Source organism: Borostomias antarcticus (genome assembly GCF_949987555.1).
Source record: "Borostomias antarcticus genome assembly, chromosome: 13".
In the NCBI taxonomy this organism is placed as follows: domain Eukaryota; kingdom Metazoa; phylum Chordata; class Actinopteri; order Stomiiformes; family Stomiidae; genus Borostomias; species Borostomias antarcticus.
This window is the reverse complement of record NC_140246.1, coordinates 11,493,162-11,519,649: the sequence shown is the minus strand read 5'-3', so window position 1 is coordinate 11,519,649 and position 26,488 is coordinate 11,493,162. Positions and strand designations below refer to the sequence as shown.

General features: G+C 42.2%; 4 protein-coding genes across 4 annotated transcripts in view; 3 read left to right on the top strand and 1 right to left on the bottom strand.

The window, feature by feature from the left end:
- tm7sf3 (transmembrane 7 superfamily member 3) overlaps positions 1-2,023 on the bottom strand; it is a gene marked incomplete at both ends in the record, with an annotated part of 29,357 nt that extends 27,334 nt beyond the window's left edge. Inside the window, 2 exons of the mRNA XM_084447645.1 lie at positions 1,200-1,354; positions 2,005-2,023. Coding sequence (XP_084303771.1) covers positions 1,200-1,354; positions 2,005-2,023 — 174 coding nt within the window. The remainder of the gene's footprint in view (positions 1-1,199; positions 1,355-2,004) is intronic.
- A 6,031-nt stretch (positions 2,024-8,054) lies between these two features.
- fgfr1op2 (FGFR1 oncogene partner 2) lies at positions 8,055-13,478 on the top strand. Its single transcript, XM_084447876.1, has 6 exons — positions 8,055-8,264; positions 9,274-9,410; positions 9,919-10,036; positions 10,235-10,377; positions 12,828-12,941; positions 13,074-13,478. The coding sequence occupies exons 2-6, from the start codon at positions 9,276-9,278 to the stop codon at positions 13,209-13,211; spliced, it is 648 nt and encodes a 215-aa protein (XP_084304002.1). The 5' UTR covers positions 8,055-8,264; positions 9,274-9,275; the 3' UTR covers positions 13,212-13,478.
- Positions 13,479-15,819: 2,341 nt separating this feature from the next.
- Positions 15,820-20,403, top strand: med21 (mediator complex subunit 21). The gene is made up of 4 exons (XM_084447607.1): positions 15,820-15,892; positions 17,192-17,306; positions 17,937-18,037; positions 19,836-20,403. Exons 1-4 carry the CDS (start codon positions 15,851-15,853, stop codon positions 20,013-20,015), a joined length of 438 nt encoding a protein of 145 aa, XP_084303733.1. The 5' UTR covers positions 15,820-15,850; the 3' UTR covers positions 20,016-20,403.
- A 3,011-nt stretch (positions 20,404-23,414) lies between these two features.
- Positions 23,415-26,488, top strand: part of stk38l (serine/threonine kinase 38 like) — a 29,412-nt gene continuing 26,338 nt past the window's right edge. The window contains exon 1 of the mRNA XM_084447535.1: positions 23,415-23,516. The gene's annotated coding sequence lies outside the window, so the exon portion shown is untranslated. The remainder of the gene's footprint in view (positions 23,517-26,488) is intronic.

Below are 26,488 nucleotides of genomic sequence, written 5' to 3'. Positions count from 1 at the left end.
GGTTTCTGCTGTGTATTGTCCATGAGTGTGTGACTTGCCTATCGTCTGTGAGTGAGTGAACTGAAATCCGCAAATACAATGCATAATCATATATCACAATGTTTGGACATTACAATGGGACAATGGTCTTATTCCAGACATCGCCCATGCCTACAAGCAGCTGGTCATTGATGACTCATAAAATATGTTATTTATATTTAATAAATTTAATATTTTTATATTTAATAGTAAACTTAATTTAGAAATCAAGCAGCTTACGTTTCATCAACTGTATCTCAATTCTATTATAAAACATAATTTGATTCTTGATTAATTTGATGGTAACAGTTCCAAACATTTTTGAATGGTCACTTTTGTTGATCTTAAGCTCTTGGTTACAAGGAGCAAGAGGGTCTGCAACATTGCACATTTTCAGTTCAGACTGATCTAACCAAACAACTGTCAAGAAAGGTGTAGTGCTTAGACGGTAGTAAACCTGAAACCCATTACAACAATCTGCCTTTAATTCATTGATCACAAAATAATTATTGACAGTAAATGATATTTGCCTTGATTTAATGAGTCATTTGCTGGTAAACCAAAATGTTTATTAGTAACTTTTGACAACCCATCCCTTCAGATTTCTGGGTGCCTTTTTACACTTGTCCTATCAGCTACCTGACTATAATGTTAATGTATATCATGACTTCCCTTTCAAAACCAGTTGACTAAGCTCAAAAACTCAACGACAGCCCTTATTTCTCAAACAAATGTGATCTGATTGAAACATTCATATGATCAGTTTATTCAACATTTAGCCTGCCACATATTACTCCGTGCTCTGTTTGACTCATAATGAATACTGTTCAGAACTGTCCACCCATGTGTGCAGTCTTTAACTTGACAAAAATGGGAGAATAGAGACAGGCTGCTTCATTAGATCTGTCAAACTATTTGTGTCAGTTTTGGCATTAATGTGGAGGAATGTAGAATCCTCGATAGTTCTATAAACATTAACTTGGATTATTACAACCATTATAAATAATCTATCTCCACTGAACAGTTCATAGTGGAGTTCATGACAGTAGCATAGGTGGCTGTGTCTTTCCTTGGTGTACCACTGTGGAGGTTCAGTGTTGTATCATACCCTGACCTGAGAGTGCAATTGCTGAGCTGTGTTGTAACCTGTTGTAGAACAAGTTTATGATGTTGGTTCTTACCCTGGTGTAGGACAGTGTGGCATTGTGCCATTGAGTGTGGAACTGGAGAGTGATAAAGGCGACTTCAGATGGGATTCGAGAGACCACTGCCTGCACCGTCTCATTCTGTGAGAAACTCACATTCTGGAATGTTCCCAACATGAATACCACCCGATCTAAAGAGGATGAAACAGGCCACATTAATTCAAATAATAATTGAAGAAAATAACCAGAAAACCAGGAAATAGGGATGTTAACGGTTAACCAATAATTTAAAAAGGGGCTGATAATCCTATCAGTTAAACAGTTAATTTCAAATAAGTTTTGAACCAGCCAGTTTATATCGCTCAAGTTCTGAGAAAAGGTTTTATTTGAAATGAACTCACGAGGGCACACAATCAGATATAAATCTGCCATCAATGAAACAATTCTGGTTGCAATCTAGTTTTGTTTTTTCAACCATGAGGACAGGTGATCAAAAAGACAGAAGATAAATATGTGTGTAAAGATGTGTGACAGGGCTATACAGAGGTTATACATTTTGTACTTTGATTTATCCACTGAGGGCCCTCATCACACTGCGATCAAAAACAATTTGAAGCACTTATGTGTAAGACCTTACAAAATGTTCTAAGCTTCGTCTCATCTTAAGACTATGGCCAGCATGGTAAAGTGACTGTATCTGTATCCAGTGGAATTATGTGTCTAAGTGGGACAACAAAATGTTAAAAATGTACTTGTGCACTGTCACCAGCTTGCATTCTAACCCCCCTGTGTCACTCTCACTCTCTCTCACACACACACACACACACACACAGAATATTACCTGACAGAGAAGGATGCATTGCTGGTTGATATAGGCTAGGTCATATTATCAATCCATGGCCTATTCCTTTCAATAGATTCTGCCATGTGATATTTTGAATGAGATAACTATGCTACAGCAAAATATGATTAGCAACATCTCTCCACTAAGGCAACAGCCTCCTTTTGCACACAGTACTAGTCTATATAATCTAGCCTATGTATCCACTTTATCTCTCAGAAGATCCCTCCATAAACCCACTGTACTGTATCATTCTTCACACTCCTAGGCCTATTTATCACCCCCTAGACTACATCTACACCATGTGACATGAGAACTCCTGACTTAAACCAGAATAGGGGCTTATTTTATGGATGCTGTATGGACCTTGTGAAGAGCTCACAAAACATTGAACTATTTACACACCTCGAAAAATTACTAGGTGTGAAAATGTCGTGTCATCATTATTCCCTTACTGTATGGTGGAACGAAAAATTATGACTTGATATTTTCAGCGACATTTCGTATTTTTGCAGGTTTGAATACCGTGGCAGTGGATAGGCTATAGTATTTGTATGCGTGGCTCGTTTATCTTTGCCTCTCTTTGCTCAGTTTCATTAGATCCCATCATAAATAGAAAGTTATTAAGGAAGTTACATGTTTTCTTTAGTAATCTAGCCTCAATTCCTAATGTTAAGGATCGGACAGAGGCCTCCAAAACTTGAGAGAGCGAACTTTTTCAAATAAAAGGACGCATGTGCTAGAGGAAACCTGCATATTAAAACTGAGGGAATATTTCATAGTTTGATACATTCGCGTAGGCTAATACGAACATCAAACTAGACAACAGTAATATGGAGGCAAACCTTACTTTCAATTTGTGCTTGAACGACACCCAAGGAAAGTACAAATATGTGCATTATCCATGACGGTGACATTGTTTCGCTCAGTAAAATGTTCCTTCCTCTGTCGAGAATCATGTGTAACAGTGCGTCCAGGTCTTCAAATATATCGGTCCCGTCACATGCCACTGTAACATATCTATAGGCTACAGGAGTGATAAAATACTAGCTATAGTGGCCTGCTAGAAAAGCTCATTCCTTCTTTGAGTGGGTTCAGTTCAGTGGTAGGCTACAGTGGTTCACTTCATGAACAAACCTCACTGATCGCGCGGTAACGCCTCCCTTACGACATATGACAGGGCGTGTGCTGGTCGGTGGAGGAACCTATCACGTGAGAAGAAAAGATGAAAAATGCGTGAAGAAACAGCGAACATATGTTTTATTCGTTAGCCTACCTTTGTGACAGTGCAGGGCGAGAGGTAATGTTTTCGGTGGCATGTGTGGGTGCGTTTACCTCCGCCCCAGCAACAGCGCAGGGCGTGGGTGCGTGCATTTGTCTGTTAGCAGGATTACGCAATAACTAGCCTACTGGACTCACATAACTCAGTGGAAGGGTGTAACATCGCCCAATCTAGAATCCATTAAATTTTTGGAGCAAATCCAAAGAACAGGTCGGGTCCAAACCAAACACGGACCAATTTCATGAAACTAAAGGTTTATTTTATGATGTTGTTGGTTTTATGTTGTACTATGCTAGTTGAGAAGCAGTTATCTAAATACCCTTGACATAGCCCCCTGGTGGCACAGGAGCCTAGTCTCTCTCACAAGATGCCTCGCCATGACACATGGCCATGACACTTCTACAAAGAATATGAAATAAATGGAACTCTGTGCAAGAGTATTTGAAGCTTACACAATTTTTTGCCTGTGAACCAATTAGAAGCAACTTCAATATTTCAAAATGCCTGCTGTGCTTGAGGCCTATTGTAGAGTAACACAGTTCAATCTTCAAAGGTGACGGGGGTTAGCCAGTTCAAGAGGGTTCAGCAGCATCGCAAAACTGGTCCTGGTTCTGCCCCACTCCAATGCAGACGCAGAGCGAGTGTTTTCCATGGTGGGGCTCAACAAGACCAGGAACAGACTAGCCCTAGATGGAACCCTGTCCTCAATCATGACCATCAAGATGGCTAACCTGGAGCCATGCTTCAAGTGGGAGCCCTCCCCAGCGCTCATCAAGGCCTCAAAGAAGGCCACAGGCCAATACAACATGGAGCACTCAGCTCAGTAGATCTATGGCATAGTAAATCAAAAACGGTTACAGTATATGTAACATTCTTGTTATTTAACCCTGAGCAGGATGGTATAATCCCACTACTGCTATTCAGTATTCTAAGTTCTTGTTATCCTTGTAAGATTTATGCCACGATGTTGATGAATGTCATCTAGTCTTGTAGTCTTGATTATTATTGAATAAATATATTTATTCTTGTGGCAATAAATATATTTGAAAAGTTGTAAAAATTCAAACGTGTTAAAATCTGAACAATATGAGTATGTAAAGACTAATCTTTGTATTTATTTATTTATAATATTGACATGGAAATGTAATTAAAACAGGTTAAAATCTGAACAATACAAGTATGTGAAGACTGTAAATTATTTTATTTCATTTTTTATAATAGTTGACATTTCAATATCACCAAATAAAACTGCACATATTGAACCATGTCTTGGGTCATGCTAGTGTGTTTACCGCATTGTTGACAATGAGGTCTCATCAGATCCTTCTGGTGGCCAAAACTTGTAGGCTGAGGGGTTAGAAATTATGAAACTTGGGAAATGTTTAAATGGTCATGTTTCTTACAGTACAACTACAAATGGTGCTCAGACCTCTGCCCATGAATTAATTGTGTGGTTCTTTTTGAGCGCTTGAGAGCATCATTCTGAACCCTTCATCCCTGTGACCTTCCCATCTCCAGATATGGCAGTATGGCCATGGGACGTGCCGTCATCGGGGCGGAGGTAAAAATGAATATTAAAGATGTGAGGACAGCCGCCCCCCCAAAAAATGTCAGAGTCTCACTCCAAGCTTTTCTGAAAAGTTGGCAACCCTGTAACTAGGTGGAGGGGTGTAGCATGGGCCAATTTACAAGACGGAGCGAATCTGAATCATGGGTCGGGTCCATGGGCCACCCAAACACTGTCAGACTGGCCATTCACCTCCACTCATTTTGTGGACTATCATTACTCAAAAAGCCAAACCGATTTGTATAAAACTTGGTGGAGAGGTGTATCATGGGCCAGAGTGCACCACATTGCCCCACGCCGGCCGAGACCTGAGGGGGGCGCCACAGAGCCAGCCTTTTCATGAAACTCGGTGGAGGGGTGTAGAATGGGCCAGTTTAGAACCCATTCAATTTTATCAGGCATAGAGCCATGAAATGCATTCAGGGGGTCTGTGCGGAGGTCTGTGCTCTCTGAGCATCATTTTTAGTTAGTCTTTTAGCAGGATTATGCTAAAACTACTGAACAGATTTTCATGAAACTTGGTGGAAGGGTGTAGCATGGTAGCTATGTTTTTCAACGCATTTACGTATGCCCCATTGACTTTTATTGTAGCCCAGTGAGACCCGACATAAAAACTGCAGCTAACTCAATACTGGAACAATCAGTGAAATTCTGGTCTCTATGGTTCAGGTTCATGGTAGACAGACCACAAAGAGCTACATGTCCATAATAGCACACTACCGCTTTAATGCATACTCAGGCATTGTGCTGTGACATGATTTTTAACAATATGTTTAATTTGTAGTTGTTACTGTTTCTTCATCTTGTTTGGATCTCTTCATCAATTCAGTCAATCAGCGAATCCATGCTCAGGACAGAGTCCCACAATTCATTCGCATCACAGTATGTAGGCCTACTAATATGATCATGTAGGATTCCTATGGTGTAAATGTCTAGCTGTGACATTAATACATTTTATGTCAAACTGCCAGCTTCTCACTTGGCTCAACAAGAACATGACCTTGCCTTGGTGCCTGGTTGTGAGTTTAAGCCCTGGGTGATAAAGAATAAACATGCTAAAGCCTAGACAGGCATTGTACTGTTTGAATTTCAGACACATGATTTAAAATATTTTTTAATTTAAGAAGTTGTAAATAATTAGGGTCCGGGCAGAGACCCTCATGTATTTGGCATTTGTCTCCTTCTTCTTCCTCCTCATAACGCCCGGCCCCGATCTAGTGCTGCGCAGCAGCTGTAATCCAGTTTATTCTTGTAGGAGACCAGGAGTTCCCTCCAGACTATGAAATGATTGCCCTGTCAACGGTGACAGTTTCAATGGCATTGCTAGCTTCCACTCTTTCCAAATGTAGGAACAAAGGATCCAGCTTCACCATCAAAAACATGATCAATGGATTCTTTGAGCCTGTGGATTTGAGAGGCCAGACAGCTTCAAAGTTGGTGAAGCAGCCAATGATTGCTGCATTGAGATGTAAGTAACCTTTCTCTCAAACATATGTATTTACTGTAATCATAACAAACAGTGCCATTTCTGTACTGAAACATTCAAACATGAAATTTGTACTACTGGCAAAGCATTATCTGTGTAGCACATATCTTGGAAAATGAGTTACACATTTAGTAATCTCTGTAATGCCAGAGTAATGCCAGTTAACATTGAGAATGAAGCATATTCTTTTCCCCTGTATGTATGTTGTCATTGATGACTCCAGTTTATGCGATTAACAACCTCAAAATGAAAGACTCAGATTTACAACAGAGCTATGATCTCACTTCCAAGAGGGCCATTGAGCTGCTTAGGGTTTAAGAGGTATACAGTATGTTTTAAGTACTCTGTTTGCAATAAAATAAAATGTTTCTATCATTTTATGTTTGACTTGATTGGGTGGTAGATGAATGGTAATGGGTGGAGGCTGGATCAGAGGGAGGGGTGCTGGATAGATGAATAAGTGAATGAGACCAGTCAGCGTGTGTGTGTGTGTGTGTGTGTGTGTGTGTGTGTGCGCGAGCGCGTCAGGCACATTAAATTGATTAGTTTCTTACCAGCTCCCTCCTTTCCTCTCCTCCAGAGGATGCCATAAGTCCTTTCTTCCTTTCTAGACACTGGTGAATATCTTGACTAACTCTCATGTAACAAGTAGAACAGAAATAGTGTTTTACAAAGGGTGATTTTATATGGGCACATAAAAGTGTTTTGTTTTTAATTGTAAGCTTTTTAACCTTGGCTGGATTGCCAAGACACTGACTGCAGTTACACGTGTGATGGTCCCTGTGGTGCCATCTAGGGGTGTTTGCTGGGTGTGTGGGTGTCAGTTACTAATCTGCCTCTCCTCTCATGCAAGTAATTAACAACTAGGCATTCCCCTTTACAGGCACCTGTTTGATTTGTCTTATATTGATGTGGGTTACAGTATATTAAGGTAGCCATTTTGTTCACTTTCATGCACCTTTCAACACCCATCCGCCCATACACTCACACATCCAACTTGCAGCCTGGTATTGATATCACTGACATTCACACCTCATTGTACATTCGGTCGTTCTAGTGTGCTTATATATATTTGGTTGTTAAATAAATACTTTTGTTATCATTTTGAACCATGGTGTGTCTCCCTCTTGTGGCCATCTGAGCCTCATGACACAATATCTTGACACAAAACCATGCATAAAAAGAGTTGTTGCTTCTTTTAGCTGTTTTGATGACTGTTTAAATTCAGGCACTATTATGTATGTAATACTGATATGTTAATGTTTATTAATTATGAGTTTGCGGGAAAATTGCCACAAACAGTAGCCTACACTAGAAATGTATATATGTTTACTAGCCTACTGCTTTGCCTGCTTTACCAAGTTTGGCACAAAATAATTAGCATGTGAAAATGACATTGCCGCAAATTTTCAGCAACATTGCCAGAGGTAGGCTACACCACAGTGTTTGCCATGAAGGCCAATATTTTTGTAAGGGTGCACTCCACCGAAGTTTTGGACTGCAGCTTTGAATTCCAAATGTTCAGTCTATCTGTAAAGTTTTCAATAATGTATGGAACATTTCCCTATACCCTGTCAAATATGTTTGTCCCGTATTTGGAACAAGAAAGTACAGTATGCTACAATTGTTATTGCGTGACCTTTATTTTGAAAATTATCGAAAGAACGCTACCGGAAATTAGTTTCGCTCTGGTAGCTGGGATCACAATACTCAAATTTTCCGGTATATAATGTCAAGAAAAGGGATGCCGCATGTAGTCAAGTGTGTGCAGAAGACGAACAGTGGTCGTAACGTGACACTAAACGTTCATAATTTAGCATAATCGTATATTACTAGGCGTGATAGAGGATTCACCCTTGACTCCACCTGCTCTGTTCGCACTGCAGCCAAAACAGGAAGTTCATAAAGACAATCTTCGAATAAAGGTATGCTAACTACAGTTAAACATTTCGTTGACAGTGTGTCGCGATTTAAGATACCTATCGCTTTAATAATACGCCAAGTAGAGTAGTCATTAGTTGCACTTCCAACGTATAGCTAGATGTTTGGAGAATTTCACTACGTTTGCGAGTAGGCCTAAATATGTCGCGTTGAGTGGCATGCTAACTAGATAACCTAGTGCTAGCTATCGACCTAGCCAAGCTAATTTTAAGTCTCTGGACAGCTCTGCTCTCAAAATCAACATTTACTCCAAGTGATGAAGCCTACCTTTCCGTGTGTGTAAAAAAAAAACTACTTTTGTAAAGTATTGGAGTGATGCAGTGTGTAGCGCATAATGATATTGAGCCGTAGGTATCTAGCTCTACTAAATTTAAAACTAGAATAGCCTAGGGCGTGAAATAAAAGGAGACTTGATTGAAATGGCACAGTACCTACATTTGATACACATGATAGCACACTCTCCACCTAGAAAACACGTCATGTAACATCATCCTGCATGTGCTGTCATTTGAAGCACCATATGCAGAGATATTGACCTTTCTTAAATAGTGTAAGGGGCTTATCTTCTATATTATCTATAATCATACATATTAATTGGTTTCTAATGTAGTCCTAGACCTGCCATGTTGCGGACCAACACTGGTGTTTCAAATGATGAATTAGTTCTACTGCATAGGATTGTATGCGTCTAGGACTACATTTGAAACCCATGAATTGTGAGGTGGACTCTTAAGGAATGATTGATAACGATAGTACCACAGGACTTATATGGCCATCATTAACTTTATGTACTATAGGGCCCGCTTTCACCTTCTTGCATTAGGGCCTGGAGCTGATTCATTACGCCACTGAATCAGAATGTAATTGTTAGGTCAGCTGTTTGGGTCTAGTAGGTGGGTGGAGCCTCAACGGTTGAAAATAATCTGGAGAAATTAACATTTAGGATATATGAAAATGTTTATTGTTTTTTAAACTCCTGTTTGGTTCCAACAGGAATGATGTGCACATTGGAAAAGGTTTTGGCAGATGCAAAGTCACTGGTGGAACGACTTCGCAACCATGACAACGCAGCAGAGATGCTTATTGAACAGACAACCTCCCTCAACAAGCGAGTGGAGGCAATGAAACAGGTATTGTTTTCAGATGATTCTGTTTTTGTGTATAGTTGTCTACCGCGTGTCACAGTGACTCCCGAATGTCTTTGCACGAGTGCTAGTTCCTCTGAGTTGAAATGTTGTATTAGACCTGAAGACTACCAGACTGTCTGAGTAGAATGTGAATGTGCTCTGAATCTGATCACTGATCAGGGAGTTTGTTGTTGATGTGGTGGTGCAATTTTGCACCTCTTGGCTATTTAGGACCTGCGCTGTGTCTGTATCTGTGACAGTCTTAAGAAGGAGTTCACTACTAGGATAGAGTACTTGTATAGTTACATCTGAGTAATTATATTGTTTTATTGTCCAACTAGATTTGTTTGTAATGCGAGCAGCAACAACATTTAATTTGCTTTAGGTGTCAGTTGTCATTTGCCCATGACGGTTTGCACATTATTGTTTTGATGGTATGTTGCTGGGCACCTCAAGGATGTTATTTTAGTTCTCCCAAACTGAGAGAGCCATGACCTGTTTCTGTTTGCAGTATCAAGAAGAGATTGAGTCGTTGAATCAGGTGGCGAGGCACAGACCCCGTTCCAGCCTGGTCATGGGCATCCAGCAGGAGAACAGACAGATCCGTGAGCTGCAGCAAGAAAACAGAGGTACGTTATTTACCCTAATGGTATCATACACAATTCTGTACATACATTTGTAGGTGACTCTTGTGAAGCTTTAGGTGTAAAGAGCATTTGTCGTACATTATGTCTATCTGTCATGTCCGTCACATGGTGATCTATATAAACTGGACAATCCTCACATGCTAACCATGGTTTGATATGCTTTACCCCTTCTCGCCACAGAGTTGCGAACATCTCTAGAGGAACACCAGTCCGCCCTTGAACTCATTATGACTAAGTATAGGGAGCAGGTCTTCAGACTTCTCATGGCCAGTAAGAGAGATGACCCCACCATTGTCACCCAATTAAAAGAGCAGCACACTACTGTGAGTAATGCCTGACAAATAGTTGTTAGTTCTCAGTTTTGGTGGGTTTGGGCAGTGACAGTTGGTCTTTTTGACAATCACTTCAAGCCTGAACGTTTCTTCTCTTTTTGATTGATTGACCAAAAACCATATCACCTTGTCACATTTACCTCGATAATGATGAATACAATGATAATTTTGTTCTTTAAATGTGTTTTTAGAATACTTTTTTTCTCTTTTGTATTAACTTAGAGTAGTGTCTGCTGATAAGCTTAGTAGTGTCTGCTGATTAACTGTAAGCATTTAGCAACCATAAAACTAGCCATGCATTGTTGTAGCCCATTGTTAAGCCTGTGTACAGCTTTGCCTCCCTACTTTGATGCCAAAGTAAATCCAGCTGGATATCTAGGGTGGCACCCTATTGTAATTGTAGGCATTAATAATATTATTATTATTATTATTATTTGTCAGCAATAGAAGTCTATGGCAGCCCATAGAACCATATGGTCAAAAGTTGTGAAAATTGGCACCCTCATTAGGGACCAGTCCAATGATGCTGGTCACCAAGTCTCATGTTAACACCTTGCAAACACTCTAGTGCCACCAACATGTCAAAGTTGGAGGAGCACGCAATTTTTGACCCGTAAGCCTGGTTTTCAAAAAAGATTCCCTGGCTCAAACCAAGTTCAGCGCACCCTATGATGTTATTTTCTGCCGTATTAGATTCTCTGCCATTTTGTATTTTGTGGAAAACATTTTAAATGTATCTCCTCCTCAGAATTTTCACTGTTCCGCATGAAACTCGATGGGCAATCTCTGGACCAATGTCTACAAATGTTATGGGTGGAAATCTTTGTAGATCAAAAACTATGCCACTACATGCTAGTTCTGAATACCACAAAACTTTGTACGCATATCACCACACATTAACGGAGGCTAATCTTCCATTATTCAATTTTACATTTTTATTCTTTGAGTGCAAAATCACGCTGAGGTGCCTCAGTGCACTTTACAACAAAATTAAAAACAACAGAAATTAACAGACAAGAACATGGACAGACAGGCAAATGTGAAAACGCATGGACAGAAAACGACAAGCAATATACCGTACAAGCATCAAAGTACAGTGAAATAGAACAATATAAACAATAAATAGTGAAATATAATATATAAATAGAACACTAAACATTGAAGTGTAATAACAGCTTGAGCAATCATTGAGGTAGTTATTGAAACTCCCCCTGCCATACGATCATAAAGATCAATTAGTAAGGGCAAAGTATTGTGTAAAGAGATGAGTTTTAAGTCTTTTTTAAGGTTTTGAACAATTGAATGGACATAGCATTTCTGACAGTGAGTGGAAGCTGGTTCCAGAGGAAGGGAGCATGTTAAGAGAAGGCCCTGCTTCCAGATGATTGTTTATGAATTCTGGGAACAGTGAGGTAACCAGCATCTTGTGAGTGGAGGGGACGGTGAGGAGAGTAAGGGGTGATAAGGTCCGAAAGATATGAAGGGGCCTGACCATGTAGAGATTTATAGGTTAACAGTAGGACCTTGAAATCCGATCTAGCTTGGATAGGTAACTAGTGAAGGGACTTGAGAACCGGGGTGATGTGATCAAATTTGTTGGTACGAGTGAGGATTCTGGCAGCAATATTTTGAACAAGTTGCAACTTTTTAGTAGTGTATACGGGTAGGCCAGAAAAAAAGACATTGCAATAATCAAGTCTGGATGAAACGAACTCATGGATCAGGGTTTCGGCATCAGCAGTGGTTATCATCGAACTGATCTTGGAAATGTTACAGAGGTGAAAGAAGGCTGTTTTGGAGATATCATGAATGTGAGCATTTAAGGATAGACTGGAGTCAAGGAGGATGCCCAGGTTTTTAACCGTGGTGCTAGGTGTAATTATGCAATTATTGGCCTGATCAAACAAAATGGGGGCACTAGAGAGCTCTTTGGTGGTTTAGGCCTAACCACCATGCTGATTTTTCCAAAACCTTGCTGCATGGGCATGCCTAATGGTCACCAGAGAAATATGAAACTGATTGGTCACAATGTGGCGCTTTAACAAGCCGAAATGCTTAAAAGTGGCAAAAACACAATCGATTGTTGTAGTGCCCCCGGTGGCCAAATGGGGTTCACACTGCTTGTGTGAGTAGGTCATGGGAAGCTCTACAATTTACTACTTGGACACAAAATCGGCAGATTCAATTTTAATGTCGATATAAGTGTTTTTGTGCAAAGCCACCACCATCGCGCTATCATCGTATTTTCATTGACATTTTCAATGACCACATAGCTCAGATTTGACTATGGCGTGTTTCCCGGGGTGCCTTTGATGCGCTAGTTGCACTTGAAGCTTGGCCCCTGTATAGCTGCATGCAGCTATATTTAAAAAATTTGATCTGGTAGGTTTGGCTACATTTTTCAACTGCTTTATTCATGTCATCTTTATGAATGTTTGCAGGAAATGCAGGCGCACCTGGATAAGATTAATGAAATGGCAACAGTGATGAGGAAGGCTATTGAAGTGGATGAGGGGAGACAGTGTGAAGATGAGGAGAGGATCAAACAACTGGAGGTGAGCAAAGTTTTCCATATCCCACAATGTCTAGGTATAATTCCCCTATGACCTATAAACATTTGGGCTATTTATTGCTAGCATGATTTCACCAAATTGTGCTTCAACCTGTTATTATTACTTATTTTGCAGCTGGAAAACAGTGGCCTTCGTGAGTTGTTGGGAATCAGCCGAGAAGCCTTCTTGGTGCTGAAGAGAGAAGATGCATTAGACACCACGTCACTGTCAGCTCTTTTAACCAGCACTGACATCAGCCTCCGAAAGAGTTAAGCTCCTGTGGGACCTTGGGAGTGACTACATCAAAACTTTCAGACCAGCTACACCTGTCACCCCCTCCCCCATACACAGACTCCTAGGGTACCCTCTACTACCCAACGCCCTTGGGCTGTACCAGCCTGCACCACAGTACAATGGAGCTACATACAGTTTACAACCTCGAGAGACCAAGTGGCAAAGCCTTCCTATTACAACATTTTTGTTGTGTTTTTTTTGTGTGGCTTCTCCCACCTTGCATCGTGCTACCTAAAGAGCCTGTGGTGCCTGTACGATTTTAGTGTTATGGAATGAAATAAAACAATCAAATGAGAAGAACTGGGTGTTAATTGTTTCCCTACCAGGCAGTAGTAATTGTAGAACAGGAAATTATACATAAAATATAGGACTTGACTAAAACAGTTTCCTGTCCTATATTTTCATAAGTAACAAGTTATATATTTTAGTTGTGAGTGTAATATAATATCTTATTTGACTGTCAGATAAGACAAGTGATATGCACCACCTTTTATATTACCCTCTAAGACAACATTGTATTTGATTTAATTGCTGCAATGTGATATCTGAAGGGTAGTTTATTTAGCTCAACTAATTGTTTTATTAAACATTAAACAAAACATCATACAGTGTATTTTTGGGCACACACACGGTGACCACTGATAACATTTTGTCTGCTCTTCACCCATCTTGTCATCCTTCCCCCCAAAGACAGCCGGGAGCAGATAGTAGGCAGCATGCAGAGAACGTGCCCAGGGGCCAATCAAGTGTTCCTGTCTGTCTTCGCCAGGGACGGACAGCGTTGGCGATCTGTTCTTCTGCATGTTTTTCATATTGGGTTCTTTATGCGGGAACATGCAAACTTTACACAGGGAGAACATGCAAACTTGCTGTGAGGCGACAGTACTAGGTACTGTGTCACCATGCCGTACGTCACCGATTTTGGGGCTCAGTGTCTTGCTCAAGGACACTTCGGCACACTCCAAAAGCTGTGATCAAACCGGGGACCTTGCGATTCCCAGCTGACTGCTCTACCTCCTGAGCTACTTGCCGTCACATATGGAGCTAGTGTTGTCATTCAGCTAAAAATTACCTGTTATTTCTTCTACCCTTTACTTTAGACTATTGTAAACTTTCAGACTGACTGCTATTGTTCTACCAGTGATTAACAATTATTTCTGATTTTAACATATTCCTAATGTTTATCGTGTCTTTTTTTCCAGTCTCACATTTGCCTTGATGTCCCTCATCTCTCCCTTCAGGTGGAGTCAATCCGCCCTCATCTCCTTCCCTCCATCAACACCCCACTCCTCGTTCCTCACTCCGGGGGAACATTTGGGTTAGAGACTTACCCCCTTCACCCCTCTGGGAGCCCTGGGCTTTAGTGCCTTTGGAGGACCGGACAGCCCCAGTCTAACAATATCCTTACAATCATTTTCCAAGACAAGAGACATGCCCTGTACTGGAATGATATGGTACAAGCTGACATCTGTTAATGCTTTTAAAGGAGTAGTAAAGGGACATGTTTTTGAATGATTTTTCAAGGTGCCCACCCACATCCATTGTATGACCAAAACGGTGGTAGAGCAATTATCAGACTTTCTCAAAAGTGCTAGTTTTGTCAATGTTTTGATCTGAACAATTGTATATGATCATAAGTAACCTTAAAACAGGGCTAAACATGCATTTCCCCTTTACTACTCCTTTAATAATGCTTGTCTTTGTGTTTTCAGCAAACAGCTCTGTGTTTTACCACAAGAACTCTCCTGCCAGTGTGGTAGAGGGCCTAAGCAACCCTCACCAACCCTGGAATCACCTGCACGGTAATCCTCCCAACTTCACCCAGCCGACCCTAGCTGGTCCAAAGGGGATGACAAGAAGTTTGAGAGGGATGGAGGCAAGGATATGGAAAGAAGAGAAATCCTTCACATAAAAGATGAAAAGGACAGGTACATAAAGAATATAAAATTACCTTAACTTCCAGATAGACTTCTTGTCACAATCAGTGCTTGAGGTTGGAATTGAGAGCTCAAATATCTGCCCCTAACCCATCTGTTTTCTGCCTGTGTGTATAGTCCCTCCATAGCAGCACCCGTCTCCCACATGAATGGCATGGTGGTCCTATGGTAGCAAATGGCAGGCCAAGCGAAGACCCAACACCCAATCTAAACAGGGACAGGAACCGAAAGATAGAGTGAGATGGGGACAAGAGACTAGGCATCTCCTCTGTTGCTGTTTTATACCATTTCGAGGCCGTGCAGCCTCACACTCAACCGTTTTACCAGCTGACATCAATAAGTCTGTGAGGGCTTGAGGGTTTAGGGTGGACATTGGGACGGGGCCATACTTAACATAGTGGCTGGAAGTACAGCCGTTGGTGAGAGGCTACGGGATAAAGTCAGAGAGGCAGGGCGGAAGTGGGATCTATCGGAATTACTGGTAACAGAGGGAGAGGGGGTAGGAGTCAGCAAGAAGGCATTATTGTTTAGGCAACTTTCTGTGAGTGAGGTGAGTAAAATTAAGAAATAGGCAAATTACATGATGTTACACAATCTCGTACAGTGGGTGGCGGTATGCACCTTGAAGTTGTTTGCGATCCGCCAGAAAACCCAGAGAAGAAGAGGACGACTTCCTCCGAAATGGCGGATCGACTAACGCAGCTTCAAGATGCTGTTAATTCGGTACGAATTTGTTTTTGTTTTTTAAGGCAAGATGTTGCTAAATAAGTTAAATGGCCATCAATCAAGTTACTAATGGCCGTGACGATAGCTAGCTAGCAAACGGCAATGTACAGATTGTAGCTTTCTTGTATAGACTAGAGCTAGCGAGCTAAGCTATGTTAGCTAGTACTAGCTACATTAGCTAGCTAGCCAGGGGCCGGTTTGAGCTTTGTGTAGCTAGCACTAGATACATTGATTACTATGTTGGGATGCAAAGTCCTTACTAGAGCCTCACGTTTAAGTAGCGTGACTCTGTCAACCCTGGGAGCATACACCAGCGTTTCCTAGTGGCTAGGTGGATCCGGTGACATGAACGTTTTTGCTAAAAAGCTATCAGATGGTAATTTTCGATGACCTTTTGACACACACGATTGTCACTTTGTGGCTTAAGTGTAGCCTACTGCTCAGTTAGCTTGACAGACAGAATCGTTAGCTGCACCCCGTTGAGATGGTAAAAGCCTACATTGGGCAAAGTTAGTAAACTAAGGGATTTGTGATTTGCCTTAACCGTGATAATTTCAAACAGTATTTCGCCTTCTTTCAAATTTTCAAAATTGATCCATTCCTCCAGTCAGTCAATGGAATTTAAGAAAAATATTTTCATAATTCGGATTGTGATTGAAAATCAACTATGATCACCAGAATCAATAAAGTTTGTCTCCAAGTATTTGCCGTTTAAGGCATTCTACTAACTTTTGACCATTCTACTAACTTGTCGACCAAGATATAATTTTTCAAAAGATGTATCTATGAGAAATCCCATTTATTCTCTCGGCATTAGGAATGCTACCACTAGGGGGCGATGAGATTACTTTCCCTCCCTATATTGAGGGGGACATCCCCTGCTTGCTACAATCGTCAATCGACTGATAGGGTCAAAGGTCACTTGCATTGCAGTTTTGGAGAGAAGTTATTTAATAGTCAGTTTTATTATTAACATACGCATGAATTTATATTTTCCATTAAAGAAAAGTTACATGTTTGTGTATGCTGTCAATTATAGTTTATAGAAAGAACTTCCCCCCCCCAAAAAACGGAATCGGCAGGTCAGACTCTTAAAGGAATCGGCCAAGAAGCAGTGCATTCCTACTTAAAAGACCAGTGTGAACACAAATAGCTTTTCCACACACCTTGTCTTGGGAGTAAGTGATCTGGACTCACTCAGGAAGCAAAAGTATTGAGCACAGACAATGCATATTACTTTTATGTTGTTAAATGTAGACTCTCCCACCTGTCTTTAATTTTGTCTTTTATGTTTAGCTTGCGGACCAGTTCTGTAATGCGATCGGGGTGCTACAGCAGTGTGCGCCCCCTGCTTCGTTCAACAACATACAGACTGCCATCAACAAGGATCAGCCATCGAACCCCACCGAAGGTAGGGTGAACGCTAGACCTGCTCAGGTCTTAGAGATGCATGTATTCTGACCCAGGGTTTCCATTAATATGTTGGAGTCTTGAAGACATCTGAATCTCTCCAGTCATAATATCCGGTAAAAATAATTTACTCTAAGCACAGTTTGAATTGTATTAAAAGAGGCTAACATTACATTTCCACATATTCTGATTAGGGTTGCAAAGGGCCGGAAAATTTCCGGTAACTCTCCGTAAACTTTACAGAAATTTACCATGAGAAATTTACCATTTTATTTTATAAATTGATTATAGGATTTTATCCCATTTTCACCCTATTTGGTAGCCAACTGACCCTAACCTAGTGTCCAATTACCCCCTACTAATTGTTGAGGATTCGTCACACATCCTGTCTGATCGGCAATACGAAGGGGAGAGACAACTCCTTGACTATCAGCTCGCAACCGTAATTCCGACACCAGACATCGTTGCTGTTGTGTGACGAACCCTCAAGCCGAGATTAAACTAACCACCCGCGTGAAGTGGCGGCCCGTTAAATCTGACAGACCAGTTAAATCTGACATCTCTACCGTGAGTGCGGAAGAGAGCAGTGTAGGTGTAATGTTCTGAAACAGTGTGTTTTTACTCTCCCTAGAATATGCACAGCTTTTTGCTGCGCTGATCGCACGGACAGCTAAGGATGTGGATGTGCTCATTGACTCTCTGCCCAGCGAGGAGTCCACTGCAGCTCTGCAGGTATGGGGAGATTCTATATGAAAGAACTTGTAGTTTTGAGAATGGCAGCAGCCTGAGCCTAATGGAGAAGTGCCAGTGATTCACACAACCTGATTCTTGCCACAGCACAGTGTCAACCCCATTTATGTTGACATCCTAAACGGTATAATAAAATCCTAACCCCAACTGTCCTGGAGCATACACCTCGCCCCACCTTCACAGCCTAACCTGCATCCTCTTAGAACACATAAGACTGGGAACTTGGGTAGTAGGTGTCAGTGCCTTGTTGGTCCCCCCCATAGGGCCACATTTTCATACCCTAACCCTACCGGTGAAAATATTTTGTTCTTACCTAACACAAATCAGCAACTTTACCGTTTATAGTTTATCCGGGTCTAAGTCTGATTTTGCCAGAATCCATTGCCCTTGCATATGAACAACATGGCTTGAGAAACCTTACATTGAAGGTCAGGCAGCTCAAACCTCCTCACTGTCCCCCAGACAAAGATGGCGACCATGGGAGATTGTGCTTTCTCTGTGCTGGGTCCACGTATTTTACTTTGAAGGAAAACAGCTTTATTGAACATTAGTGTGTCAGTTTATTAATAGCAAGCTTATATTAAATTACAAAATTAACTGTTGCAAGCAACTTGAAATGTGAAGTTTCGGCAGCGCATTATTGTGTAATACCGTAAACGTAATACCGTAAACACAGGGAATGTCACGGTTCTAATACCGTGGACATTTTATACCACGGTTCACCGTTTTACGGTATACCGTCTCATCCCTAATGTGGAACCAGCTCCCAGTAATGATTAGGGACTTGGACTCTCTTGCTGCCTTGGGGCGGCTGTAGCTCAGTTTGTAGAGCGGGTCGTTCAGTGATCGAAGGGTCAGTGGTTCGAATCCCAGCTCCGACTGTCCACCAGGGCTGGACTGGCCATGTGGCGTACCGGGCGGTGGGCCGGTGGGCCGGACCTACTTGTGGGCCGATCTAAAAAAACGAGCTAACGAACGGCCCATAGAGCAGGGACAGCGGCCCATTGGTCCATTTTCTATACTGACACTGGGCTGGCCTAATCATATGTAGGCCCCACCCCACCCTCTGTTAGTTTCAGGTGTGATTTGCGTGGGCCGTTAGAGAGCCGCAGCAGCAAATCCAGCGCGAGCCAAGTATATCCATGTAATGGCGGCGGACGGGGCACTGAGAATGGAGCTTCTATATTTTCTGCCGCGAAACGGTTGTTTTCATCAATCTGTCTTTATGAATCGCTAGTTGTGCTTACATAGAGCGAGGGCTTGTTGTGGTTTTTCACATGCCTCTGTAATATGATCTTTAGAAACGTCTTTAGAAACGAAATAGCTTCCCCACAACGAGCATTCTACTTTAAGACTTACTTGTTCTGCGCTGCCTTTCCATAGGGCCCTGCAGGGTCTAAGGTGTTGATTGGCTGTCGATCTTTCGATTATGGTTATCTGAATAATCATTGAATTAATATCTTATTCCCAGTTCTGCATCTTTTAATCCCTTTGGCCCCAATTTTGCTTTTTTAAATTCCTGTGCATACTGCTCAACTCAATGTTCTCCTGTCTTAGCCTACAGACCTATTGATTTGATTGTTTTTATCTTTGCCTGTAAAGCACATTGAGAGTTACTCTGTAATTTAAAGTGTGCTATACAAATATTATTATTATTATTATTAAGGAATCTCTATTCAGAAAGTTGCTTTGTCCTCTCTCTATTCCCCCTTGTTTAATCATATTCCATCTTCCTCATCCTTTCCTCTTGACTGTTTCTGTTTTTTTTCTCTATCCTCAGGCGGCCAGTCTAAGACAATTGGAAGAAGAGAACCATGAGGCAGCCACTCGTCTGGAGGAGGTGGTGTACCGTGGGGACTTGTTACTTGAGAAGATTCAAAGTGCTCTGGCTGACATTGCTCAGTCCCAACTCCGCACCCGTAGTGGAGGACTCAGCCAGCCCTCAATTCCTGAGTCCTGATCCTATAAAACCAAAGAGAAGACAGTCTCACACCTTGCACCAGATGCCAACTTCAAAAGACATACACCGGCTACACTTGATGTGACCACTGGGTGGAACTCGAACACCTTTTTTTTTCTTGAGTTGGTGAATCTTTGAAAAGCTCCTCTGACCTTTGTGTTTGGGAAGTTAGAAGCAGAGCTATTTCTAATAATGGCTAGGGGATTTAAGAAGGTAAGGCTTTTATTGATTTTCCCATACAGACAAGGATGTTTCTAACAGAATGGATAATCTATTATTGACTTTGCCATTGCTGTGTTTTTCTTTGTTTTGGAATTGCTTGTTCATCATCTGACTAACCCCGTACAAAATATTTATTTCAAAATGCCTAACATCAACCATGGTTTGTATGATTGAATTAAACGTTTCTCATCACTTTATTCTCCTTGGTTTGTGGCTTAAGTACAGTGCACTGGTAGGTATATCCAGTGAGCCGAATGTGTATTTAAAGAACAATATTGAGTAGAGAGTGCGAGCATACAGTAGGTCTCCCCTCCACTGGAATAAGGAACGTGTATAATAATAATTTTTACACACACATTTTGTTTTACATGAAAAACATGATCGGATTTTGATAGAATACTGTGGCAACCCGGGGCCCTCACAACCCAAAATGGCCGACTGTGCTACAAAGTGGCTGCTAGCTGTGGGATTGCAGTTCCCAGAACCCCACAGGTTGTGGGCATGTTAATGACTACCTGGGCTGATTATCCACACCTGCCTCAGCAATCAGCCACGTCATCTCACCAAAAACCCAGGCCAGGCCAGGCCAGAAGAAGCCTGGGAGAAGAGGGGTGAGGCAGAAAGCATACTGCCTCGTGTGGATTTTGTTTGAGAGCTTTCATTTAACACTAAGTTTGTTAGAGACAAACCTCTGGCTATTTTCTGCAACTTGCTTCCCTTGTCTCTGTATGTCACTGCCATTTTGGCATGTGTGGTCTTCCCTGTCCTCTGGGTTGCCACAATACAAAAAAACTATGAGGAAGTGTGCATGAGGCATAAGAGGAGGAAGAAAACGAGACAATGACAAATACATGAGGATGTGCTCACGTATTTGCCCAGACCATAATTTAAACCTTCATTTTTTGTGATCATGTCACTTCACAATGTCTGAGTATGCATTAGCATTTTTATTCGGCATCCCCCTGGGCTTGAACTCTTGTTGAGCTACCTGCTGTGAGAAGCCATAGATGGTTTCACACTGACACGCAATCAAGGGTTGCATGCAAATGTCACAGGTGTATGTGGAGGTTTCATCAGTTTCCACAAAATATTTGTTAAAGGCACCACGAGGGGTAAAAAACTAAACAATAAAACTAAGGTACACAATCAACAAGTGGAGCACAAAAGACAATGCCTGAGTAGGCAATAGCATGTTTATTCTGCATCACCCGGGGCTTGAACTCACAACCAGACAAGGGGGGTCATGTTCCTGTTTGAGCCAAGTGAGAAGCTGCAGTTTGACCTAAAAAAGTATGTCACAGCTAGATATTTATTATTAGGATTGTGGGTAGTGTATTTTTTCCTGTATGAACAATAGTAGTTTGAGGGGATAGACTTCAGAATGCTGTCAAAAAAGGTTTTTGAGATAAAATTCTGAACATTTTCACACTACATCTATCATGTCATGAAAATCTTGTCATTTTGTTTTCATGAACATTGGACATTTATTGAGCGAGTATTTGCTGTAGCTGCATACAGTACTGTTTACAGTAAAATGTTTTGATGCGCTGTGGGCTCAAATTTTTATATTTCAGTATATATATATATATATATTATATATATAATAATAATGGCTACATTCTTCTGATACAGTCCCAGTAAGTGCAAAAACAAGATTACAATATTGCAAATCTTGGTGTGCCCCTTTAATAAACGGTATCCCCTTCCCATTGGCCTCTTACATTGAGACATATTTTAAATTATACTCAACCGTCTTATCAAATATATAGATGCCCATACAGCCACAGAGTTCCATAGAATTGGATCGATGCTGTCCTGTCTATTTGAAAGCTCCTTTGGTCCTTTTAGGAGATAGGGTAAGTACATGTAAAGTCAAACTTATTTCTAATATCACCTAACTCTAGAACTTCCTTCCAGTAGCTAGCCAGCTTTGATACATCAATTGCAGCATTATTCAGGTAATCCCACCCCGCTTTCCTTTGGGACATGCATCCTCATCCTGATGCAGGGTCTTTTCTGGGACTAATTTAGTTCTAATATATTTTGCTGTGCCTAGACCATATTGATTTTTACAACATTTTCTTCAGGAGGGGGTCGCCCTGGACCCACAGAGGCCTACATCATTGAGGTACACTATATGGATCAAAGTATTGGGACACCTACACATTACATCTACAGGAGCTTTTAGACATCCCATTCTAAATTCATAGGTATTAATATGGAGTTGGTCCCCCCTTGTCTGACCTTTCCAGCCTTCCCAGAAGAGTCGAAGCTGTAATAGCTGCAAAGGGGGAACCAACTCCATATTAATGCCTATGAATTTAGAATAGAATGTCATAAAAGCTCCTGTAGGTGTTCCAATACTTTTGTCCATATAGTGTATAATGGTTTGGGCGGTCGTGGCTAGAAGGGATAGGCCTACAGCTACGGCCTGTGTTGAAGGACGGTAAAGGCTAGTTCCCATAAACGCAGAGGCCATTTGCGGTTAGGATTTGACCGCTCTCTGCATTTAAGGGAACTAGCCTTATACACAGGCCATCGCATCTAGCCCGTTCTATTAATACATCCATGATCTAGCCAGACGGTTTGGGCTGAGTAGCATCGATCCTGCCCATAATGCAATGTGCAAGGCTCCTACCCGTCCGTCCTCGACTGCGCAGTCAAATGGGCCCTGTAGTGGCCTTAACTTTTGCAGCCGGGCGGACAGTTTCCCGATCATGGGCGGGTCCTGGTTTGCTCTTTGACATGAGGATACATTGAACTGTTGATGTATATTGTCATTATTACAGATTAATTCTGTCAACTCTACAACTCACTACTGTAACATTCGCCGCCCCGGCTTTGTCAGCACTGATTGAATCAGATTTCTCCGCCCTCAACGCCAACGTCATTTTAGGCTCCCGCCCGCTTATAAATAAAGCGCACCCGGTGTCTGCTATGCGCGAACGTCATGCGCGTTCGTTCTCCATCTAGTAGGAAGCACAGCATATCATTATAAACAGGGATGGAATTCAGAGGTCAGATGTAGGCAATACCATTGGAGACAGAAGATCCGTATAGGTCCTACATTTTGTATTTTCGTTTGCGGAATTGTGTGAACGCCCAGCCATTCGTTTTCATATTTAGTGTGCATGCCGAGACAGCAGTTGTAACGTTGGATAACCAACTGGTCACGTTCGTCAACATTTCTGCAGATAGGCTATAGGCTATTAGAATTCTTATCATTTTGAAGCTGGGCTGGGCAGCTAGCCATAATTGATTCTGGAGCAGGAGCCGGAGGTAAGATCTACGTTAAAGGTTTTAGATTGTGGGTTTTCAGATTTCGATACACTAATTTACTTGATTCTCATCGTCATTAATATTCTCTGGTACGTAGGCTAGCCTACACCTGAACTGAACTGTAACGTTAGGCTACATTACACAATCACCCAGCTGGTTGGAGCTGTTCGGTGGCTTCACTTTACAACCCCCTGCCAGCTGGACGAAGCGTGACAGATTCAGGATCTGTTAGTATGATGATGTAGACTAGCCTAGACATCATGATTTGTGGTGCAAACACCGACAACCACGGCTATGCGTTTATAAAACAATTTATTGTCCAATGCAAGCCACATGCTTAGGCTATTTGGACAAATGTCTGCACATCTGGGCCCCTGGGCCCCTGATCTTCATCAGTAGGCTAATCTTGGCACCGTTGGCCAGTCCAATCAAACCTCAGATTTTTTTTGTTGTGGTCTATATAGGCTAGGCTACTTTCGTTTTCCTGGGTGAGATTATAAAATTAGCTGGACAACTATTTCCTGAAGTCAGTTATCACTACGACCAGGGGTAAATTGGGATTTCTTGTGTGTGCTTGTGTGCGCGCGCGCGTGTGTGTGTGTGTGTGTGTGTGTGTGTGTGGGGAGCCAGTGTAGGGAACGGAAAAGGGAAGTTGTGTGGGAGAGCTTGGGGTGGTTGAACACCAGGTGAGCAGCAGCTTTCTGGACAAGTTCCAGGGATTTAATGGCTGGTGCTGGGGCCCGACCCAGACAGCAATCCGATCAGGGCCATATACAGGCCAGATCTGGCACTTGTGGCTTAGTTCCGGCCCATATATGGCCCAGATCCGCTTGCTATCTGGGCAGCAAGGGGGGGAATTGCAGTAGTCCAGGCGGGAGATGACCAGGGCCTGGATGGGCACCTGCGCCGTTTCATCAGTGAGGAAAGGGCGAATCCTCCGGATGTTGTAGAGCATGAATCTGCAGGAGCGTGTGACGGATGTGATATGTGCGGAGAACGACAGTTGGTCATCCAGGGTCATACCCAGATTTCTCGCAGTCCAGGTCGGTGTCACCACTGTGTCTTCAATGGTGATGGCCAGGTCCCAGTGTGGGTAGCCCTTCCCCGGGAGGAACAGCAGCTCAGTCTTGTCCAGATTGTGAGCTTGAGGTGATGTGTTGTCATCCACTCCGAGATGTCAGCCAAGCACCCAGCGTTGCGTGTCTCCACTTGCATATCAGAAGGGGGAAATGAAAGGACCAGTTGGGTGGCATCGGCATAGCAGTGGTAGTCATGTGAGCGAATGACAGAGCCCAGAGATGTTATGTATAGGAAATAAAGGAGAGGACCCAGGACAGACCCTAGAGTATGTGGTTCCGACATCGACCATGTCACCTGGTAGGAGCAGCCCCTCAGGTAGGATGCAGGGAGCATGCAGAGCCAGTGACGCCTTTCTCCTCGAGGGTGGAGAAGAGGATCTGGTATAATTCCACTTCAGAGTGGTAGCAGACGACCTCAGGGTATCACCCAGAGACTTTGAGGACATTCTGATGTGGCATTTCAAAACAAAGCCCTCTAAAATGTCCTGTACAACCTACTATTTGCCTCCAATTTCAGATTAGGATTAAGGCCTGGATTACACTACTGCGTTTTTCGGTGTTTTCCCCCAAAAAAGACCTACGTTTGCGCCTAGCAATTACACTACCATGGCCAAAACGAAGCTCGAACACGGAGGCACCAAATCGATGTGATTAATAGGCCAACAAACAGTAGCTCTTGTGAAGTGGAAATTTGAAACACCAATATGAAACAGTCATTTTGAAGCAACCTTTCCAGAAAAATTTATGGGATGAAATTGAACAGGAGGAGAGGATACAAGAGGTGAGGAAATAAGACAGGAGGTGAAGAGAGGAGATGGGAGGAGAGGAGACGGGAGGAGAGCATATGAGACAGGAGAACTGGTGGGGGGGGGGGGGGGGGGGGTTTGGTGATTTGGTGATTTGCATTTGTTTTTTTGTTTTTTTATTTCACCTTTATTTATCCAGGGGAACCCATTAAGACCAAGGTCTCATTTTAGATGGTGCACTGGTTACACAGCATACAAAAGTAAACAACATATACAAACAAACAACAACATACACAGAAGGCAGCATTATTCAAAATACACACAAGACTCGGCTTTATAGTCCACTAGCTTATTTTTAAAAGCACCCAAGGTGACTAAGGCATCCATCTTGAAAGATTCCTGGAACTAGAACCAGAAGTTGCCAATAGGAACCCCCCCCCCCCCCCCCCGTGCTTCTGAACTCATTCCAGACACAAGCGTATCCTAATAACATTGTATACACTGAAAGAGCAAAACATTTTTAATTATGGTAATGATTTAAACATTAAGCCGACCCTATATGTGGAAAATAACAAACTGGTTGACCCAAGAGGCCCGTAATTGAGACCCAGCATGAATGTAAAACATAGGCTAAAACTTGGACCATTTCACTCCCAGAAATTGTTACAGTGGAAATCAGTAATCCTCAATCACTCAATATAAAGGTTTTGCTGTCCTCACCGTGTTTTCTCCCATGACTGTGATAAGGTGCAGAACGCTGTTAACCAATTGGAACTTATCACAGGGAGCGAATGTAGGCCAGTGCCTTCTTATGGTCATCAAATTGGCAGGGACCCTGGGCTGATCTCTCGGTGAGCACTGCCGGATAGTCGAGAGAGAAGCTGGTGCATTTCTCATGGAGCATCTTCTTGCACTCATTGAACTTCATATGCTTCTCAGTGACCAACTTGGAGTAGTCAGTGAAGATCATGAAGCGATATTCCTTCCAGATAACTTTACCCATCTTGCGTGCAGCCTCTGTAATGTGGTTGCGGTCCTGGAATCTCAGGAATCTGGCGATGATGGGTCTCGCTGGTGAGGGTCATTCAGAATCCGGGTTTTTGCGAAATGTCCAGATCCTGTGTGCTCTGTCAATTGCAAGTCCCCT